Raw genomic sequence first — 16,993 nt, forward strand, 5'->3', positions numbered from 1 at the left:
TGGCTATCAGCAAACCAGCATCCAAATGTAACAAAGCTGCATGTGTAGGATCTGGCTATCATTCTCAGACTGTCAGGCAAAGTAATCAGAACTGTGTTGAGCCACCAGATTCAAACACCTAAACTGCCTGGCCCAAGCCAGGAATACTGTTATCATTGATTCAGCATCTTGCCTCAGTTTCCTCAGGACTGTGGGGCCAGCAGTGTAATCCAGTGACAGATACAACTAGTCCAGAGCCAAATGGCCTCCTCACAGAGTAGAGATGACCTAGCTCCTCCTTGTCTACGGACATAATGCATAGCTGTGGTGTTGTTTGTCAGCACCTGAAATAAGGGCACCTCTTTAAATGCTCCAAGATGCAGAGAGTTAGCTTCTTGCTTCAACAGTATCTCATACGGGGTCCCTGAAGAGAAACAGGAACTGTATGCAATACACCTGTTGCTGATAATCTCTTGGTCCCACTTGTCCACGGCGATTCTAGCCCAGGTTCCCCCCTAAAAAGGCCATTGCTAAATATGATAAATAGGGTAGAGATACTCCAAATGTTATACCAGGCTCTGAACTGTGGCAAGAAGCCTGCTATCAAGTGAGTCATAGCAAAGAAAGAGGTCATGGGTTATCTGCACTGGACCTTTGCTTCTCCTTCAGTGGCTCCAATTCCCTCCGAGTTGTAAAAGTATGAAGGAGAGGGATGCTGACTGAAGGAGGTTTGTAGTCTGATGTGCTGTCTCCTTTGGTCTGGTGCATATAAGACCAGAGAAGTGGCTCTCAAGTCCTCATGAGTGGAGGGCCTCACCTGTAGTTGAATTGATCACAAGTCCTCAAATGAAAGGTCCGTCTCATGGTTTGCATTCCCCTTAGTATTCCCCATGACTGGAGCCAGGAGGATCTTCACATCTCCACTGATGTGGCCATGGTGCAGGTGGTTGTATGAAATGTATCCAAAGCAGCCAGCAAGGAATCCCCAGCTATCAGATGCCCTTCCAGCATGATGGATTTTAATTCTTCCATGCTCCTGCATGAGTCGTTCCACAAATGACCATGTCCCAGAGGAGAGTCATTTTGCCAGAAGCACCTGAAAGCTGGCAATGTTCCTCCTGAGACTGGCAGAGTAGAATTTTCTGCCAAACATTTAAAGTAGTTTTATTTAACAAAATTCAAATGTTGTTCTTGTACTTTAATCCCAGTTTCCACCCAAATGCACTACAACACAAATCCTGACCTGGAAAAAAAAAAAGTACACCTCTACCCCGATAACACGACCCAATATAACATGAATTCGGATATAACGCAGTAAAGCAGCGCTCCGGGGGGGCAGGGCTGCAGGCTCTGGTGGATCAAAGCAAGTTCAATGTAACGCAGTTTCACATATAACGCGGTAAGATTTTTTGGCTCCCGAGGACAGCGTTATATCGGGATAGAGGTGTATTCACTACTTTCAAAATAAAGATTAAAATTAAGAATCTCAAGAAGTGTAAGCTATATAATTAAATGTATATCAATATTTTACGCTAAATTTAGCATAATCCTTCTGGTTCACAGAAAGACAATGAATGGTGGCAAAACACCATGTTTTAATGGTTATATCAGCCAGTGAGAATGAACCTCTTTAGGAAAAAGTACAAATGCAAAACGAGACTAAAACCAGTTCTTTAAATTCAGGTTTCCTGCTAGCTGATTTAAATCAGTTTTAATCATGATCTAAATCAATTTAAAAATCAATCCACCTTGCTGCAAAGCCACTATTCTTATTTAAATCCCATATGAAACACAGTTTCCCATTCACAACATCCATAACTAAAGGGATGTCCACACTTAAAGCTGCAGTGATGCAGCTACTGCGCTTCAGGCCTGGTCGACACTGCATGGTTAGGTCAACGCAAGGCAGCTCACATCACCCTAGCTCCGGATGTGTGACCACTTAGGCCTGGTCTACACTAAGTCTATCTAAGTTACACTAGTTAAGTTACAGAACTTAAGTAGACTGTTTAGATCGACTTCCAGCAGTATCTACACCACACTGTTGGTGGGAGACACTCCCTTCGACTCATCACATCTTCACCAGACCCACTAAAAAAAAAAAACCACTATGCTCGCTGCATCCATCGCAGCAGTGCCGATTTAGCCCGTAGTGAAGACAAGCCCTCAAATTTGACTCCCGCCAACAAGTGTCCCGCTACACTGACTTAATAACAACCTTCCTGACTGGCAGAGAGTCAAAGCTGATGCAGTGAGGTCAACACAGTGAGTTTAGACACCACATTACTGACATCGACTGTCACTGGCCTCCATGCGCTGTCCCACAATGTCTCACACTGACTGCTCTGGTCACTGATGTGCACACTGCTGCCCAGGGGTCAGACAGACAGGAAGCTGCCCTTCCTCTTTAAAGCTCCACAAAATTTCTTTTCCAGGTTGGCGAGCACACGTAGCAGTTCTCCTGTTGAGTGTAGCTGCCCAGCTGACCAGGCTGGCTACACGCTGCAGACGTGCTCCTGCCTGGAGGACACAGGAGATATTGGATCTCCTGGGCCTGAGGGGAGAAGAGGCTGTACAGGCACAGCGCCAATCCAGCCATAGAAATGTGGACAAATATGAGCAGATTGCATGGGGTATGCAGAAGGGCTACAAGAGGGATCAGCAGTAGTGTTGCATGAAAGCCATGGAGCTACAGCAGGCGTACCAGAAAGCCAGCGAGGCCAACAATTGATCTGGTGGAGAGCTGCTAGGGGGATCCAGCATGCAGTGAGGCAGGATGTGTTTTTGTCTCCACTGCAGTCCTGCCAGCAGAGCACGACTGAGTCTGACAGAGGAGAAGGAGCCTCTGGGAAGTATGTAGTTTGCTTTGACATTATAGGGATGGAACTCCCGAAGTAGCAGCTCATCTGCCGATTTGCTCCTTTTCACTTGTGCTAGAAGCAGCAGTGGAACTGCTGAGAGAGATAGCGTTCCTATCTACTTTTCATTCCCCTCTAGAATTAGGCAGAGCAGTTTATGTCCACCAGGATGTTCTACGAATCCTCCACAGAGATCTCAAATGAATCTTTCATGGAGGTACTCTGCAATCCTCTGCCAAAGGTTTCTGTGGAGGGTTGCCTTCTTTCTTCTGCCACAGCAGGACACTTTCCTACACCACCCAGTAACTACTTCAGCAGGCACTATTGCAGTATACAGGCTAGCAGCATACAGTCACAGGTGTCATTGGGATGCCAACAGCAGCCTGTGTTACCCTCAGGAGTGAGATATCAGCTAAAATCATCACTGCCTGTGAAAAACTGTGCCAGTATTCAGTGTCCACCGGGAAACTGCCACTCGCTTCTCCACTGTCAGCATGGCTGATTTTGTTGTCCTTGAGCTGGAGCGAGCTCAGCACACAGATCCAGAAATGCGGCCTTGTGCATTCGAAAGTTCTGCAGCCGCTGCTCGTCATCCCAAACCTGCATGACAACGTGCTCCCACCAGTCTGTGCTTCTTTCTTGGGCACAGAAGCAGCGCTCTACCATCTCTAGCTGCTCCATGAATGCCACCAACAACCTTGAATTGTTTCTTTCTACATACCATAGTAATCTAATCTCCAGTGAATCATCATCATGTTCCCCACGGCTCCTCTTGCAGCTCTGCAAATACTGCAAGATTGCATGCCCTGCGCTTGCAATGCTCATGACAATAGTGCAGAGCTGTGCAGGCTCCGAGCTTCTGTCAGATATAGCAGACAGTAAGGTTTGTGCAGATTTTGAAAAGGTGCAAAAATACTGTGGGATACAGATAGAATTATAGGATGGAGAACACTGTGGACCCCATGCTCCCAGTCATCCCTATATGCCTGATGGGGCCAAAATGAGTCATTGCAAAAACTTCCCAAAACACCCTGCACTGGACAGTAGTGATTTACACAGTCGGTTACCTACCCACAGGTGTACCGCACATCAACACAAGCACTCTTGGTGAGGACGTACCACCACCACCACCGAGCAAAGTGTGCACATGCACAAGCAACATACTAACTACAATGGCTGTATGCTGACATAAAACTTAGGCAGGCAATTTTGTAGTCGAGACATTGCCACAGTGAAGACACTAGCTTTGCTGAGAGGAAAGCTTCTCACATTGGCGCAGGTAATCCACCTTCCCGAGAGGTGGCAGCTAGGGCAAAAGGAAGAAGCCCTCTATCACAGTGCTGTCTACGCTGGCAGTTCGATGCAGTTATATTGACCTCTCAGGGGTGTGGATTTTCCCCATCCCTGAGCCATGTAGTTATACTGATATAAGTTGCTGGTGTAGACTAATCCTAAATCTTCTATTTATCTTTGTCCATTTTGTCCATCCTTTGGATGAGCTGTCTCTCTGCACTCCCACCCACCAGCCCTTGCCTTTTTAGACTGGTACTGCCTCAGGAATGGGACAGAGTCTTCCTCTGTGTGAGGAAACCAGAAGCACATTTTGAGCACTACTGCATTCTAAGGGCTGGTCTACACTGGGGAGGGGGGTGGTGGGAAGAGGGATCAATATAAGTTATGCAACTTCAGCTACGTGAAAAACATCACTGAAGTTGATGTAATTAAATCTACTTACCACAGTGTCTCGACAGGAGAGTGTCTCCCGTCGATTCCCCTTGCACTTCTCTTTGAGGTGGAGTACCAGAGTCAACACTAGAGCATTGGTTTATTGCATCTACACTAGACTTGATAATCGACCCCTGCTGGATCAATCGCTGCCTATCGATCCAGCCAGTAGTGTAGACAAGCCCTAAATATAATAAAAATAGCACAGCAGAGAAGGCAGGAATAATCCCTTTGTATAGTGAAGGCAGATAACAGAGCTAAGCATCACTGTAAAAAGGTGCCAAACTCAAAAGAAGTGCATTGAGGCAATTTGATCTGTCATTCCCTTTTATTACAAATGGGAGAGTTTTACTAAATCCAAGTTCAGAACAAACAATAAATCCCACTGTAATTAGAAGCCTGAAGATAAATTATATCTTATGTGGACAACCTCACGTAATGCATGTGCACTGTACAGGCCTTAACAGTCCAAAGTCTAAGATCTTTCTGGGTCTTAGCAATAAAGCAATACAAGTCCCTATTTGCAAGTAATCTTTAAGAGAAACCCATTTTCTAAGTCTCTTAATATTATTTGAAGGGTTTGGGTGGGCCAAGAGAACTGAATGAGGGGGTGAAAACCTTTTACTTGTAGTCACTTCAAACCCAGGGATAAGAAGCAAGCTATATAGTTGGTAGTCTAGGAAGTGAATTTTTGTCACAATTCAGTTCCAAAGTAAACAAGTCTTGGACAGAATAGATAGATTCAACTGTTTTTCCCTTAAAAAGGGATAAGCCTTAAAGTCAGGGTTGCAGCTTGCTGGCAGGATAACTAATACCTATAATGCATCCATATTGTGGAATTTTTTTTTATTATTATTAAAGCAGCAGTGCTAAGCATTGATGCAAGAGGTGTGTCTTCCCAATACTCAATCTGGGTAATTATTCTTCCATTTAAGTGGAAGTTTTACCACCGTCAATGGAAGCTTAGCTAGGCCAGCGCTGAGTGCTTTTGAAAATGCCATCCTATATTTTCTTAAAATAAACCTTAACTACAAGTGTAACACAACCCTGGTATAACCATTTTACTTGGATTACAGTCTCGAAAGTGGGTATTATGCCTACGTTGATGAAAAAATTGAGGCAGGAGACGTGAATCCACTCACTATGACAACAGGATACACGCAGACTTAGAGACTCGAGTCTCCAAACCTCCTTGACCAAAGCTGCTTCCCACAGACAACACTAAGAAGCATCACTTTTACATAAAACCCACTGTGCTTAGCCAGGCAGACACAAATAGGAAAGTTGAATATGAGCATGAACACAGACAGGAAGGTGTCAAGCTATTACTGACTTGACTTTTGATTGAATTTTATGAAGTTAAAGTTTCATATCAGTAGCTTTGCAAACAGTGACAATTTATTGTTACTGTAGGACATGACAAACTGCAGCAGGGACAAGTTTTTCTGAAACATGCTAGACATCAATCCCATGGTAAAATGACATTTCATCTATTGACTAGACAAAACAATTTAATTCAGAGTTATAACTGCAGCCCAAACACTATGTTATACAACATATGTGCAGAGCTGTGTCATTTACACCATATAGCTCAGTGTGTTTTAGATTCCTTATGGATTACAAATTAAGACTGCTTCAGTAAACAAATTTCAAAGATTAACAAAATAGTATGTTGCCACCTAAATACATTCAGACAAAACCAAAACCATTAGTTTATAAAGCAGTTTGTGACTGTGTCCTACTGAAAGCTGGATAATCCAACCCCCCACATATTATATAGTATAACATGCAGTACTTAAATTACTGCCCTGTAAAGAAGAATTATCTAGTTTTGCACAGAAGGGGCTGAGATGTTTCACCAAGTAAAAGCATTAGTAGAATACTATATGCTATGGATAGACTGAAAAGTATGAAAGTCCAGATTACAGAAAGGATAGTAGTCCTAGAAACCACCTCTAATTTTTCTAAATCTGAAGGAAGCTTTTTTTTTTTTTTTAATCTTAGCATATGTCCTGCCCTGCTTTTTCAGATGTCCAATATTTAGCATTTTATTCTCTATCTGCATGAAATTTCTTACTTTTAGGCAAAAAGCTTTAAGAGGACAAGTTTCCATTTAGTCCCATTTTACTCTACACATTTGATAAAGCATTGTACAGATATCTGCTAGCACTGAAAAAGTTTACCAGTTACTAGAAATTTTTCTATTGGCCATGCAGAAGGGAAAGTTAATGAGGCTTTAAATTTGGTGCCCGAAGTAACCCTTCACTCCTAAGGAGCAGGTCTTGCATGAAAAGAATGTATTAGTAAGAAAAGTGATGCAAAGTTCTTAAACGCGTCCTAATAAAAGTGGGTTTTCAACAGAGCACAAAATAGCCATGTATTTCTGTATTACAGTAGTGAGACAATTCTAACACAGTAAGGCTACCAGAGACATGCAGTCACAGGGTCTCAGGCACAGAAGCCTAACTTACACCCTTGTGTTGCAGGTGCACAATGGATCTATATGGGGGAGGAAGGGGTGGAGGTCAGGATTTGATTTTTATATCCAGAATGAACAGCAAGTGACAATTAAAGAGTGAGAAGTATGACTTGATTCTGAAACAGCACTCTGCATGTTGAAACAATGTGGAGCCTTAAAGTCTTTACACCACTATACATGGAAGTGGGATTGCCAGTCAAGTAATAGAACCGGGACCAAATCAAAAACAGTTATTTGGTTCAAGGGTCAACTCCCTCAGATGACTGTGTGTAGGTTTTTATTTTTTAACTACTGTGCAGGTCTTACTGATTGACTAATTAGAGTGATTGGACCAACTGGCCAGCTTTTTTTATTGGGGGGGGGGGGGGGTTATTTTCTCTTTTTACCTGAGGAGTGCAATGTTGCCATGTTCCATAACCACACGGGGCCTACCACTGAAAACATCAACTATGGAAGTCTGAAGGCAGAGAAAGCACCATCCAGACTGGGTCGTAAATGAAGTCACCATGTTAAGCTCTCACTATGCAATTTACAACTCAGCTTATGCCAAACAGCTAAATGAAGAGCCACATGTATTTCACAGGTAGGAGTTGTAACACACTGAAGTCATGCCAGTAGAGGGGTGTGTGTGTGTGTGTGTGTGTGTGTGTGTGTGTGTGTGTGTGTGTGTGTGTGTGTGTGTGTGTGTGTGTGTGTGTGTGTGTGTGTGTGTTGTGGCTAACATTTTCAGACCTAATTACAAATGTATTTCAAACCATTTTAAGTAACTTCTTGTTTTTCTGTTTAGTCATCTTTTGGGCAACAAGTGCAAGAGAGGAAAAACTGACAAGGAAACAATGCAGAGTTGCTAGATTAAGTTTTGAGCTTCTATTACAAGGTCTTGGCATATACTTTAAAAATGTACATACCTTTTGATCTCCCAACCTTAAACTATAACTTTTATATTTCATTCCTTCTCCTACCCTCTTTAATTGTTTGACTATAAAATTGAGGGGGAGAAAAATTTAAAATTTTGTAACCTCACAGTGTTTAACCTCACTGCAGTCACCAACAATTAATACAATTTGTTAGGTTATTTGTTCTTGGTTTAAGTTGAATCAGTTATCCTGAAGAATAGTTTGCCAATTTTTTCCATCTACCTCCTGAACTTTAATTCTCAGACATTCATTAGTGTAACATCACAGACAGTATTCTCTAGAAAGGATTAACTGATCACTTCAAAACCATACACTTTGAGGTTTTACATAACATATCTGGAAGTTAAACTAGCCTAAATGATTCACAGTAGGCCAGATGTTCAGAGCTAGCTGCATGCATAAAACTGCACATGCATCACTTCTACATAAATACCCAGTGCACAAAATACCTGATGAATGAGCATAAATACCTACTATATAAAGCAGGCATAGAGGAGCCTTGCAAACCATTGCTTTTGCCTAGCTTTGAAAAAAACAAAACAAAACTATAAATTTTCTACAAATCATCTACAAATTAGTACTTTGCCTCACTCCCCATTCCATTAATGTAAGTAGGCACTTTTCTGCATTTTTAATGTTGGTTAGTAAGTGTGTAAACCAATGGTACTCAAGTCTATGCAGCTGAAGACACCGCATTAATAGCAGGTTTATATAGTTACTCACTTCCTTGACGACTCAGTTTTGAAGATGCTGACATTTATGAATCACAGTTACTCTTCCTTTTACATCTATGCCAGAACATTAGAAAAAACACTGCTAATATAGGTATTTTAGGTTTGCTTTTCATTTACTGACAGATATCGATAATTTTGTGGAAGTCTATCTACAGATGGGCATGTTGCCCCATATATGAAGAAAAGGACTTTTAATGCAGTGTTTTCAGAGATATTGTATACTTGTGTTCGACATCTTAGTTACAAGACAATGCAGAGTATTACTTTCGGACAAGTTGAAATGTATACATTCGGGGGAAGTGACAGTTATCCAGCCAGTTCTGGGGAAAACACCCTATAGATAGATACTTCACATATAGGTTTGGAAAGGAAACTACAAGCCATGTTTTCAGTCACATTGAAGAAAACATTTGCAAAGAAAAGCCCCTCGGCCTGAAGCTTGAAGGAAGCAGGTGTTGAAAAGCAAAATATGGTTCCCCACTTGCCCAAATCACACAGACACAAGGCGGCTACAAATGCCATCCATGAAAGAATGCACCACAAACATCAGCATTTATTCATTTTGAATTTAGCAATTGACAAAAGACCCAGCTCACCAGCTTTACTTTTTGTTGTTTTCCTAGGCTTAAACATTACATATTTAAACATTGTCAGAACTTACTAAGTTGTTGGCATTCATGCACAACTAGAAAACATCCTTAATTTATTTAAACCAGAAATGCATTACTAGGAACGTATTAACATCTTTCACTACTAAATATTAAAAAAAAAAGTTGAAATTATTGAAGAGTTCATCCTTGAAATGTTAATTTCACAGCAGACAAACTACTAGTTGGCTCACATTTCAAACAAAATGGGAAAAGCAAGATTCATGCTAGTGGTTAGTGTACATTTTGCCTAGCACTACTGAAGGATCACGGCTAACCTTGGATCATGTTTAATAAAAAGCAAAGTGCATACAGAAATTTACAACAATTTAAGGACAAAAAATGGTCCTACTGATGTGGTCCCAACAATTAACTCAAAAGTCTATGACAAATACCATGAGCTCCGATGAGCTGTTTATAAATACTTTAGATTAAGTACAGATACTGAAAGAGTTCGTTTGAAATCTTCAAAAAAATGTTCCTGTTACTCCTCAAATGGTGCTTGTTATAGCTTAAAATTTCTGTTAACACGTGCGTTGAATTACTTGTTATCCAAGCGTAGCAGCTGCTCCTTACCATTTACTGTTAATGACTTTAACTGGCCATCTTCTTCAACTTCCACTCTCTCTTGTCCATTCTCAACAATTCTGTAGGACAAAAATTCATTTAATCATAGTTTTAAAGCATTTTCAATATGATCAAAGTACACCACACATGTCGATATTTAGGTAATGAAATACATTGCCAAGTCTAGGGCCAAAGCTTGGCTGATGCAACTGCAGTAAGTGAGTGATCACATTCAACAGTGGAGAAGCCACAGTAATTAGCGTCTTCTTTCCCACCCCACTGAAAAGCCTTTCTGGAAGTGACTCCTAGTCACTGCAGCTGAAGTGGCACTCTATTCTCCATAATCAGAGTTCTCCTCTTAGGCTGAAGTTCTCATCTCTTTCCTTTTCTCCCCACCCTCCCATTCAAAAAGCATCATATGCAATTTTAGTTTTGAGTTTCAGTTAAAAGTAGTAGTTAGGAACTGTGGCAGTTCAGGCTCCGACAGCTGTGTTCAGCATAGTGTGTTTTATGGTGTATATTTTCCCCACAATATTACACTGATATGTTTTAGTTAAGCAGGATGAACCACCACAGAGAACATGTGCAACAGCACCAAAATAGTGCTACACAGCATGTGCTTAACATGGCCAAGTTAAGGTTCACAAGCAGGATTAACTTTTGCATCTCTTGATTGGTTTTCAGCAGGCAATCTTGACAATGCATGTAGGGTTTACCTCCCCTTGTTAAAATGTTTAATGTGCAATTCTGGGTTTGCAAAGCAAACCATTTTATTCCCTTGTCACTGAATTATAATTGCTTGTTCAAAGCACAAACATAAGCCATATTTAGGGCTGGTCTGTATTACATACTATCCGTAAGTAACCTGTGTTTAGAGTACAGAAATATGTAGAAGCTTTTCACTTCATAAATCAAGTGATAGAATTCTGTTTTGATGATCCGACAGAGGAAGGATCTACTCAGTGAAGAATCAGAGACAGTTGCTGTGGTTTGTAGGAAGTTTGATGAACAGGCAGATGCACTCTGTTCTCTCCAAAGACAACTACCTGCTCTTTCTCAATGTCGACTGATCAATGTTTGCTTGGGTTTTTTTTAAAATTATATAACTATACCCAAATTTCAGAGAGGAAGTAAGTAGTAGTAGTGGCCAGGAACTCTTCCTCGCTTGGTCACAAGATGGTAGTTTTCTTTCAAAAGTATACTATCATTGTCATCATTCAAACATCATCCCTTTTCTCAGAGTGCTAGTTATGTTGAGCACAGTACATCTGTGTCCTGTATGTTGCACAGCTTCTTATCGGCTTCGGGGAGCAATTCAGTCTTATTTCTACTAAACTTAAAGATAGAGATCTTGTCCACCCTGCACCTTAACATTTGTAACAAGTTTGTGGCCTGGGTTGTTCTAAGCATCGTTTGTTACATGTAGAGAGTTACCACTTTGTTAACCACCATGTCAGCTAACAGCATTTTGCTCCTAGACTGAAACAATTGTCTTCCTATAAGCAGTTAGCCACACTTGTTTGCTCTGTGGACAGAATCTTCTAATCATGTCTGCATAAAGTAATTAATTTGGCCTGTTCTTCCCAAGTCTATGCAACAGGACACGACATGAGGTACTGCCCTGCTTTCTGTTTGAATGTCTTCTGAGCTATTGATTCCTTCATGATGCACTATGAAACAGCTGTCCAGATTTTCCCAGAACCCACTATACAATGGTTTGACCATATGAAGTAGTTGTGAGGACTGAAAAGCTGCTGTGTGGACACAAACTGTACCATGTTACTTTTAAGTGGTTGAGATGACTGCCTCTTAACTGGTTACAAAAGCCATGGGTAAAGTTATGTAATGGATTACAGACACGGAGACAGCCTCCCAGCCAACAGCAGAGACTTTCTACTTCATAGTCCAGATAGGTCAGTTCCTCCAGGCTGACAGAAGGTCCTCAACCTTTTTTCCCTGAGGGTCCCCACATACTATAAAAACTCCACAGCCCAGCTGTGCCACAATAATTGGGCCAGCATTAGGAGGTAGTAAGCAACTGCGTGGGGGTCCCACATCAGGGGGAACTGTGAAACTAAGCTGCTCAGGCTTTGGCTTCAGCCCTAGCCCTGGGTAGTGGGGCTGGGTGCTCTGGGCTGCAGTCCCATGCAGCAGGACTTCGGCTTTCTGCCCTGGGCCCTAGCAAGTCTAACACTGGCCATGCTTGGCGTACACCCCCTGAAACCTGCTCATGGCCTGCCAAAGGCCAAGGACCCCTGGTTGAGAACCACTGCTCTATTGAAATTCTTCCACAAGGGTTTGGCAGGGCTTGATTTTGCTAACTTACAGGGCATGATGCAAGGCCTATCTAGTTACCCAGGCCTTGTCCAAGCATCATTTTGAACGCAAACTGTAGCTCAATGACTGGAGGAAGGACTGCAATTTCTGTGTCATGGTATTTGTCCAGCTGACACTGCATAAATACCAAAAAACATTGGGTTTTCGGCACTGTCACTAATTCACTTTAATTACAAAAATGTGTCAAGAGGTTTGTTCTAAGGGACACCTCTCCAGTTAACTTATACAGTAGAACCTTGCATTTTTGCTAGTTTACAGATTGCATAATTCAAACAAAAACCTAGAGGTCTCGCTCCACTTCTTAAAGATTTAGTACGTGGTATTAGTATAGTTCATTGGGCTGAGACCTCATAAGTACTAAGAACACTTCAGTTTGACAACTGTCAATTACAGTTATGATGCATATCCTTAATTTACTGCATGGTATTTTGTCACTACTTCATATTTGCAGAGGGTTTCCCCAAGGACTGGTGTAAAATAGTGAGGAGAGGTTCTGATGTGTGTAGTGTTTGAACATTCACTCACCAGTAGTGAGCAATATGTTTTTCCTGGTGGAGAACCTTAACTCCTGCTCTTAGCTTACCTGACAGATCAGACAAGACTATCTGCACTTCAAATCCATACAGTCAGTAGGGACACTGAAAAGTTCACTTTCACTGATGTTGCTTGGGAAGCCTACTGGATGGGAGGGTCAACTCAAAACAAAGGCTGGGGAAAGTTGGAGCATAGCTTAGACCATCTGCTACGCTTCTCATGCTACTTACAACCAGAAAGCTGGGGTTGGAGTAGAACAGTGGCCTCCCAATACCCAAATCAGTAGCTCCACTGGTGAAGGGAAAGCAAGAGCATACTCCTTTTCTCTTCCAGCAGCCTGGAGAGGAGGGCTTCAGTTTTCAGACGCTTACTAGCTAAAAGCCAATACTAAAAGATGCATCACCCCTGAGCAAGTTCCAATGACAGCAGCATTTTGGGAATCCCAGTATCCACTCCCTGCCCAGCAGCTGACAGGTTGCTGAGCTTCTCAGCAAGTATACCCAAGCATAAAAAGAGATCACATATATTCAGGATATAAAGGGGAAATAAAAGAATTAATGTTGTAACATGGCCTATAGCCCTCAGGCCTGTAAGATATTTAGCTTAGCCAAACAAGGCCTCAGGACTAAAGACACACTTGACATAAAGCAACTAACCAGTAAGTGACCTAGATCAAAATTTGTCACAAGATAGCAATGACCCTACATCACAAGATATCATAAAATTGTTCCACTGCTGCTAAACTTTCTGCTATTTAGGAAATATATACTGTAACGTACTAGTGAAAGCTGGTTATAATATTTTTTGGATTTTGAAGCCATTTCAGTATGCTAGCCACAAGTTATGGTGACTCAGTAATGTAAATATTAATAGAATAAGGAAAATTAACAAACGGTCCCATTTTTCATAGGCTATTCCAAAGGTAGTGGGAGATGGAAGTTCAAATGAGGAAAAGGGGTGGAAACCTTCATAAATATGCATGAACCCCTGTGGGCATCAGCCTAACACATTATAAAAACTGTATTCTAATCTACATGCCGTGGATGACTCCCACTGGTGATAACAATGACAATGAAGATGAGTATATTGACCGACACTGTGGGGATCCCCGCAGAAGATGTGAGTGATGCCAGTTACAGGGCTAAACACATTACACTCTATCTGCTGTTGTATTTCAGTGTTTGTGGGATTACCTATCTGTTTAGTAGATTTGCTAATAAAAAGGGACTTGTGATAAACTTTAGTTGTTTGTCCTGTACTCCTCAGGTCTCATTCTAACAACATTGGTAATCTTCCTGATGCTGTAGCTATTCAAGAAACTGAACCCTTATCAACTACTGTGAAAGAAAAGAAGTTAATCAATACACCAATCCATCAATTAGGCTACACAGGATACTGCTGCTAAGGGTTTTCCCCACTTTTGAATAAACTCTTGGCTACAGGGCATTAGGTACTTTTTGCCCAACCTCTGCATCCTTACATATACTGTAGCAGGGAACCATCCTGTAATGGCAGGGAAAGAAAAGAGAATCAAATAGGTCTAGCATTACAATTCACACAGAATTGGATATCTAAGTTATTACATTTTGGGAAACCAAAACAGTAAGGGTAAAGAAAGTTATCAGAAAAATATTGACGAATTCTATTACAACAACTTGCATGGTACCAAGTATCAGATGGGTAGCTGTGTTAGTCTGTATCCACAAAAACAATGAGGAGTCCGGTGGCACCTTAAAGACTAACAGATTTATTTGGGGACGAAAGCTTATGCCCAAATCTGTTAGTCTTTAAGGTGCCACCGGACTCCTCGTTTTTGTTACAACATTTATCTTGTTTATATCACTTACCTCTTTGTAGTAATTTTTCTGCCATTAACTATTTTAGTAGAAGTTGATACCGATTTGAAGCTACCCATCCCACCGCCACCAAATGACGTAGAGGAGAACGAAGTAAGGCCCCCATGTCCCAGTGAACCAAACGAAGTAAAACCTGGGGGGAAGACATGATAAGTATTTGACTAAAGCACTGTAAACATAATTTCATCAGAAACCGTTTAACAACTGTTCTACTTTAGGAAGGTCTGCTGGACCATCAAATTTTGATCTATTAATTGTAGCTCCCCAATTTCAAATACCAAAGTTACTCAATTTCAGAGTTGCTAGGTAACGGTCACTCCCACTGAATTCAAGTGGAATTGCAAAAACTAGGCCTTTAGCATTCAACTAGGCTCCAATAATTGAGAGCACTTGGAGTTCATAATCTTGTTTAAAGGCACACACTATTGCAGTCCCTTTTTTGGAGACCTCAAGAACACTGAACACACCCCCTGGTAAGGCAAGTAACACTGATATAGAAACTGATGTACTGAGAGGTTAAGACTTGTCCAGTGTAATGGTGTCAGTAAAAGACCAAAAAGCAGAATAGAGCCAATTTCTTTCTAACAGGGCTTACGCTCTCTTTTCATGAGATTTTAGCTATATCAAATAATACTTTACAATACCGCGGCTCTATTTAAACTAGGGGACTCTACAGGTAGATGTAACAGGACTCAGTATTGTATATGATTTTTTAACTGCATTGTACCAATTTACTGTTCCAGAGAAACTCCCTCTCTAGCAATATTAAATTTGGCTTGAAGTTCGCTTTAGAATATTTACCTGTATCAAATGAAGAAAAGCCACTCCCAAATGCAGGAAATCCACTAAATGCAGAGAAAAATGGCCCACCACCTCTGTTTCTGTTCCCACGTTGACCTCGTCTGTTTCCAAATAAGTCATCAAAAGGATCTTCTACAAACAAAAACCAGGTTTTTATACAGGAGGTTGAAGTGATCAGTTTTATTCAGTAGTTCCTATATTTAATAAGTATGCGGACTTCTAGTAGAGAAGGAAATTTCTTGCACCTTCCTCTGAAGCATCTGGTACTAGTCACTGTCTGACAGAATATCTGAGCACAGATCTGATTCAGTATAGCAATTCTGTGTTCCTTTGATACCTGTAAGAGACCAATATTACTCACACACCCCCAACTCTTTTTGGTCTCCAGAACTTTAAGTACTATTATTAAAGTAATGGCATGCTGAGAATAAAGTCCTGCTTCCTTAGTGCTGTGCCAGTTTGCAAATGACGAGTAATCAGGGGGAACATGCAGAAATTCACTTTTCAGCCGAGAAATGTGTTCCACACCAGTTATGCTATATAATCAAACCTTATACAATAGCTATGTATGTTCATATATGCACACAAAAAAAAATCCACGTTTTATACCAAATTCATGTAGGTTAGATACCAAATTCACGTCAGTTAACATCTGGGTAATTAAGAACTTGTCTCCTCACATGGCCATTAACTATAAAACACACTTTGCTTTAATTGTGCTATCAAGAAATGAGGTCTATCTGCTTGCTATTCATCAGAATGTCAAACATCTGAAATTACAGCAAGAGAAGCCCTTCTCTCCGTAGAACACCTTGTCTGTCAAGCTGTGTTTTGGGGCTTAAACTTAATATTGTTGATGTGATTAAGTTTGATTCAACCCCTAAATATTCAAGACTTCTTGTATAATTTCATTCAAGGTTTATCCAAGAACCACGCCCACCACGACTCTACTTAAGACAGGCTCAACGTATGTTAGTGTTCCGTTAAGACTGAAATTTAAAGGGTATTGGAAACCGGGAATTAAAATAGTCATAATACAACTTTAAGGGATCTGCAAATGTTTTAGTTTAGTTTAAGTTAGCTAGTTGGAGGGTTAGATGCTTAAGAGGAAATTCGGACAATAAGAGCTTTATGGGAAGAAAAAAAATAAGGGCTGAAGGCAGTGCTTAATTTGTAATGAAAGAGGTCCTGGGGCTCAAGCAATTTTTATTTATTTTTTTTTTAATAAAAACCACACACTTTCATAACTGGTGTAACAAGCCCAGAGGTGCTGGGGCTACGAACTGCCAAATCTCAAGGTGCTGGGACTCGCACAAATTAAACTTCAAAATGTCCTTCAGCCAGTGCTTAAACTCAAAAGCCTATAGCTGGATTTAAAAAAATAAACTGGCAGGCCACTGGTTCTATTCCCTGGCACAAATATGATTTTTTATGGTTATAAAACACTGGTCAGAGACTAATAAGTAAATATGGAATACCTATATGGAAGTTATTACTTCATAGAAAGTTACAGAAGAGGTGTCAGGATAAAAGGGAAATTCCACTAGCATACTACAAAT

General features: G+C 41.0%; 1 protein-coding gene across 4 annotated transcripts in view; it reads right to left on the bottom strand.

The window, feature by feature from the left end:
* Window positions 1-16,993, bottom strand: part of DNAJB6 (DnaJ heat shock protein family (Hsp40) member B6) — a 90,557-nt gene that overhangs the window by 36,702 nt on the left and 36,862 nt on the right. For all 4 annotated transcript variants that reach the window (XM_074946274.1, XM_074946273.1, XM_074946271.1 and 1 more), the window contains exons 6-8: window positions 15,435-15,566; window positions 14,625-14,766; window positions 9,916-9,986 (exon numbers count right to left, since the gene is read on the bottom strand). In XM_074946274.1, coding sequence (XP_074802375.1) covers window positions 9,916-9,986; window positions 14,625-14,766; window positions 15,435-15,566 — 345 coding nt within the window. The remainder of the gene's footprint in view (window positions 1-9,915; window positions 9,987-14,624; window positions 14,767-15,434; window positions 15,567-16,993) is intronic.

This window comes from Natator depressus, chromosome 2 (genome assembly GCF_965152275.1).
Source record: "Natator depressus isolate rNatDep1 chromosome 2, rNatDep2.hap1, whole genome shotgun sequence".
NCBI classification, from domain to species: Eukaryota; Metazoa; Chordata; order Testudines; family Cheloniidae; genus Natator; species Natator depressus.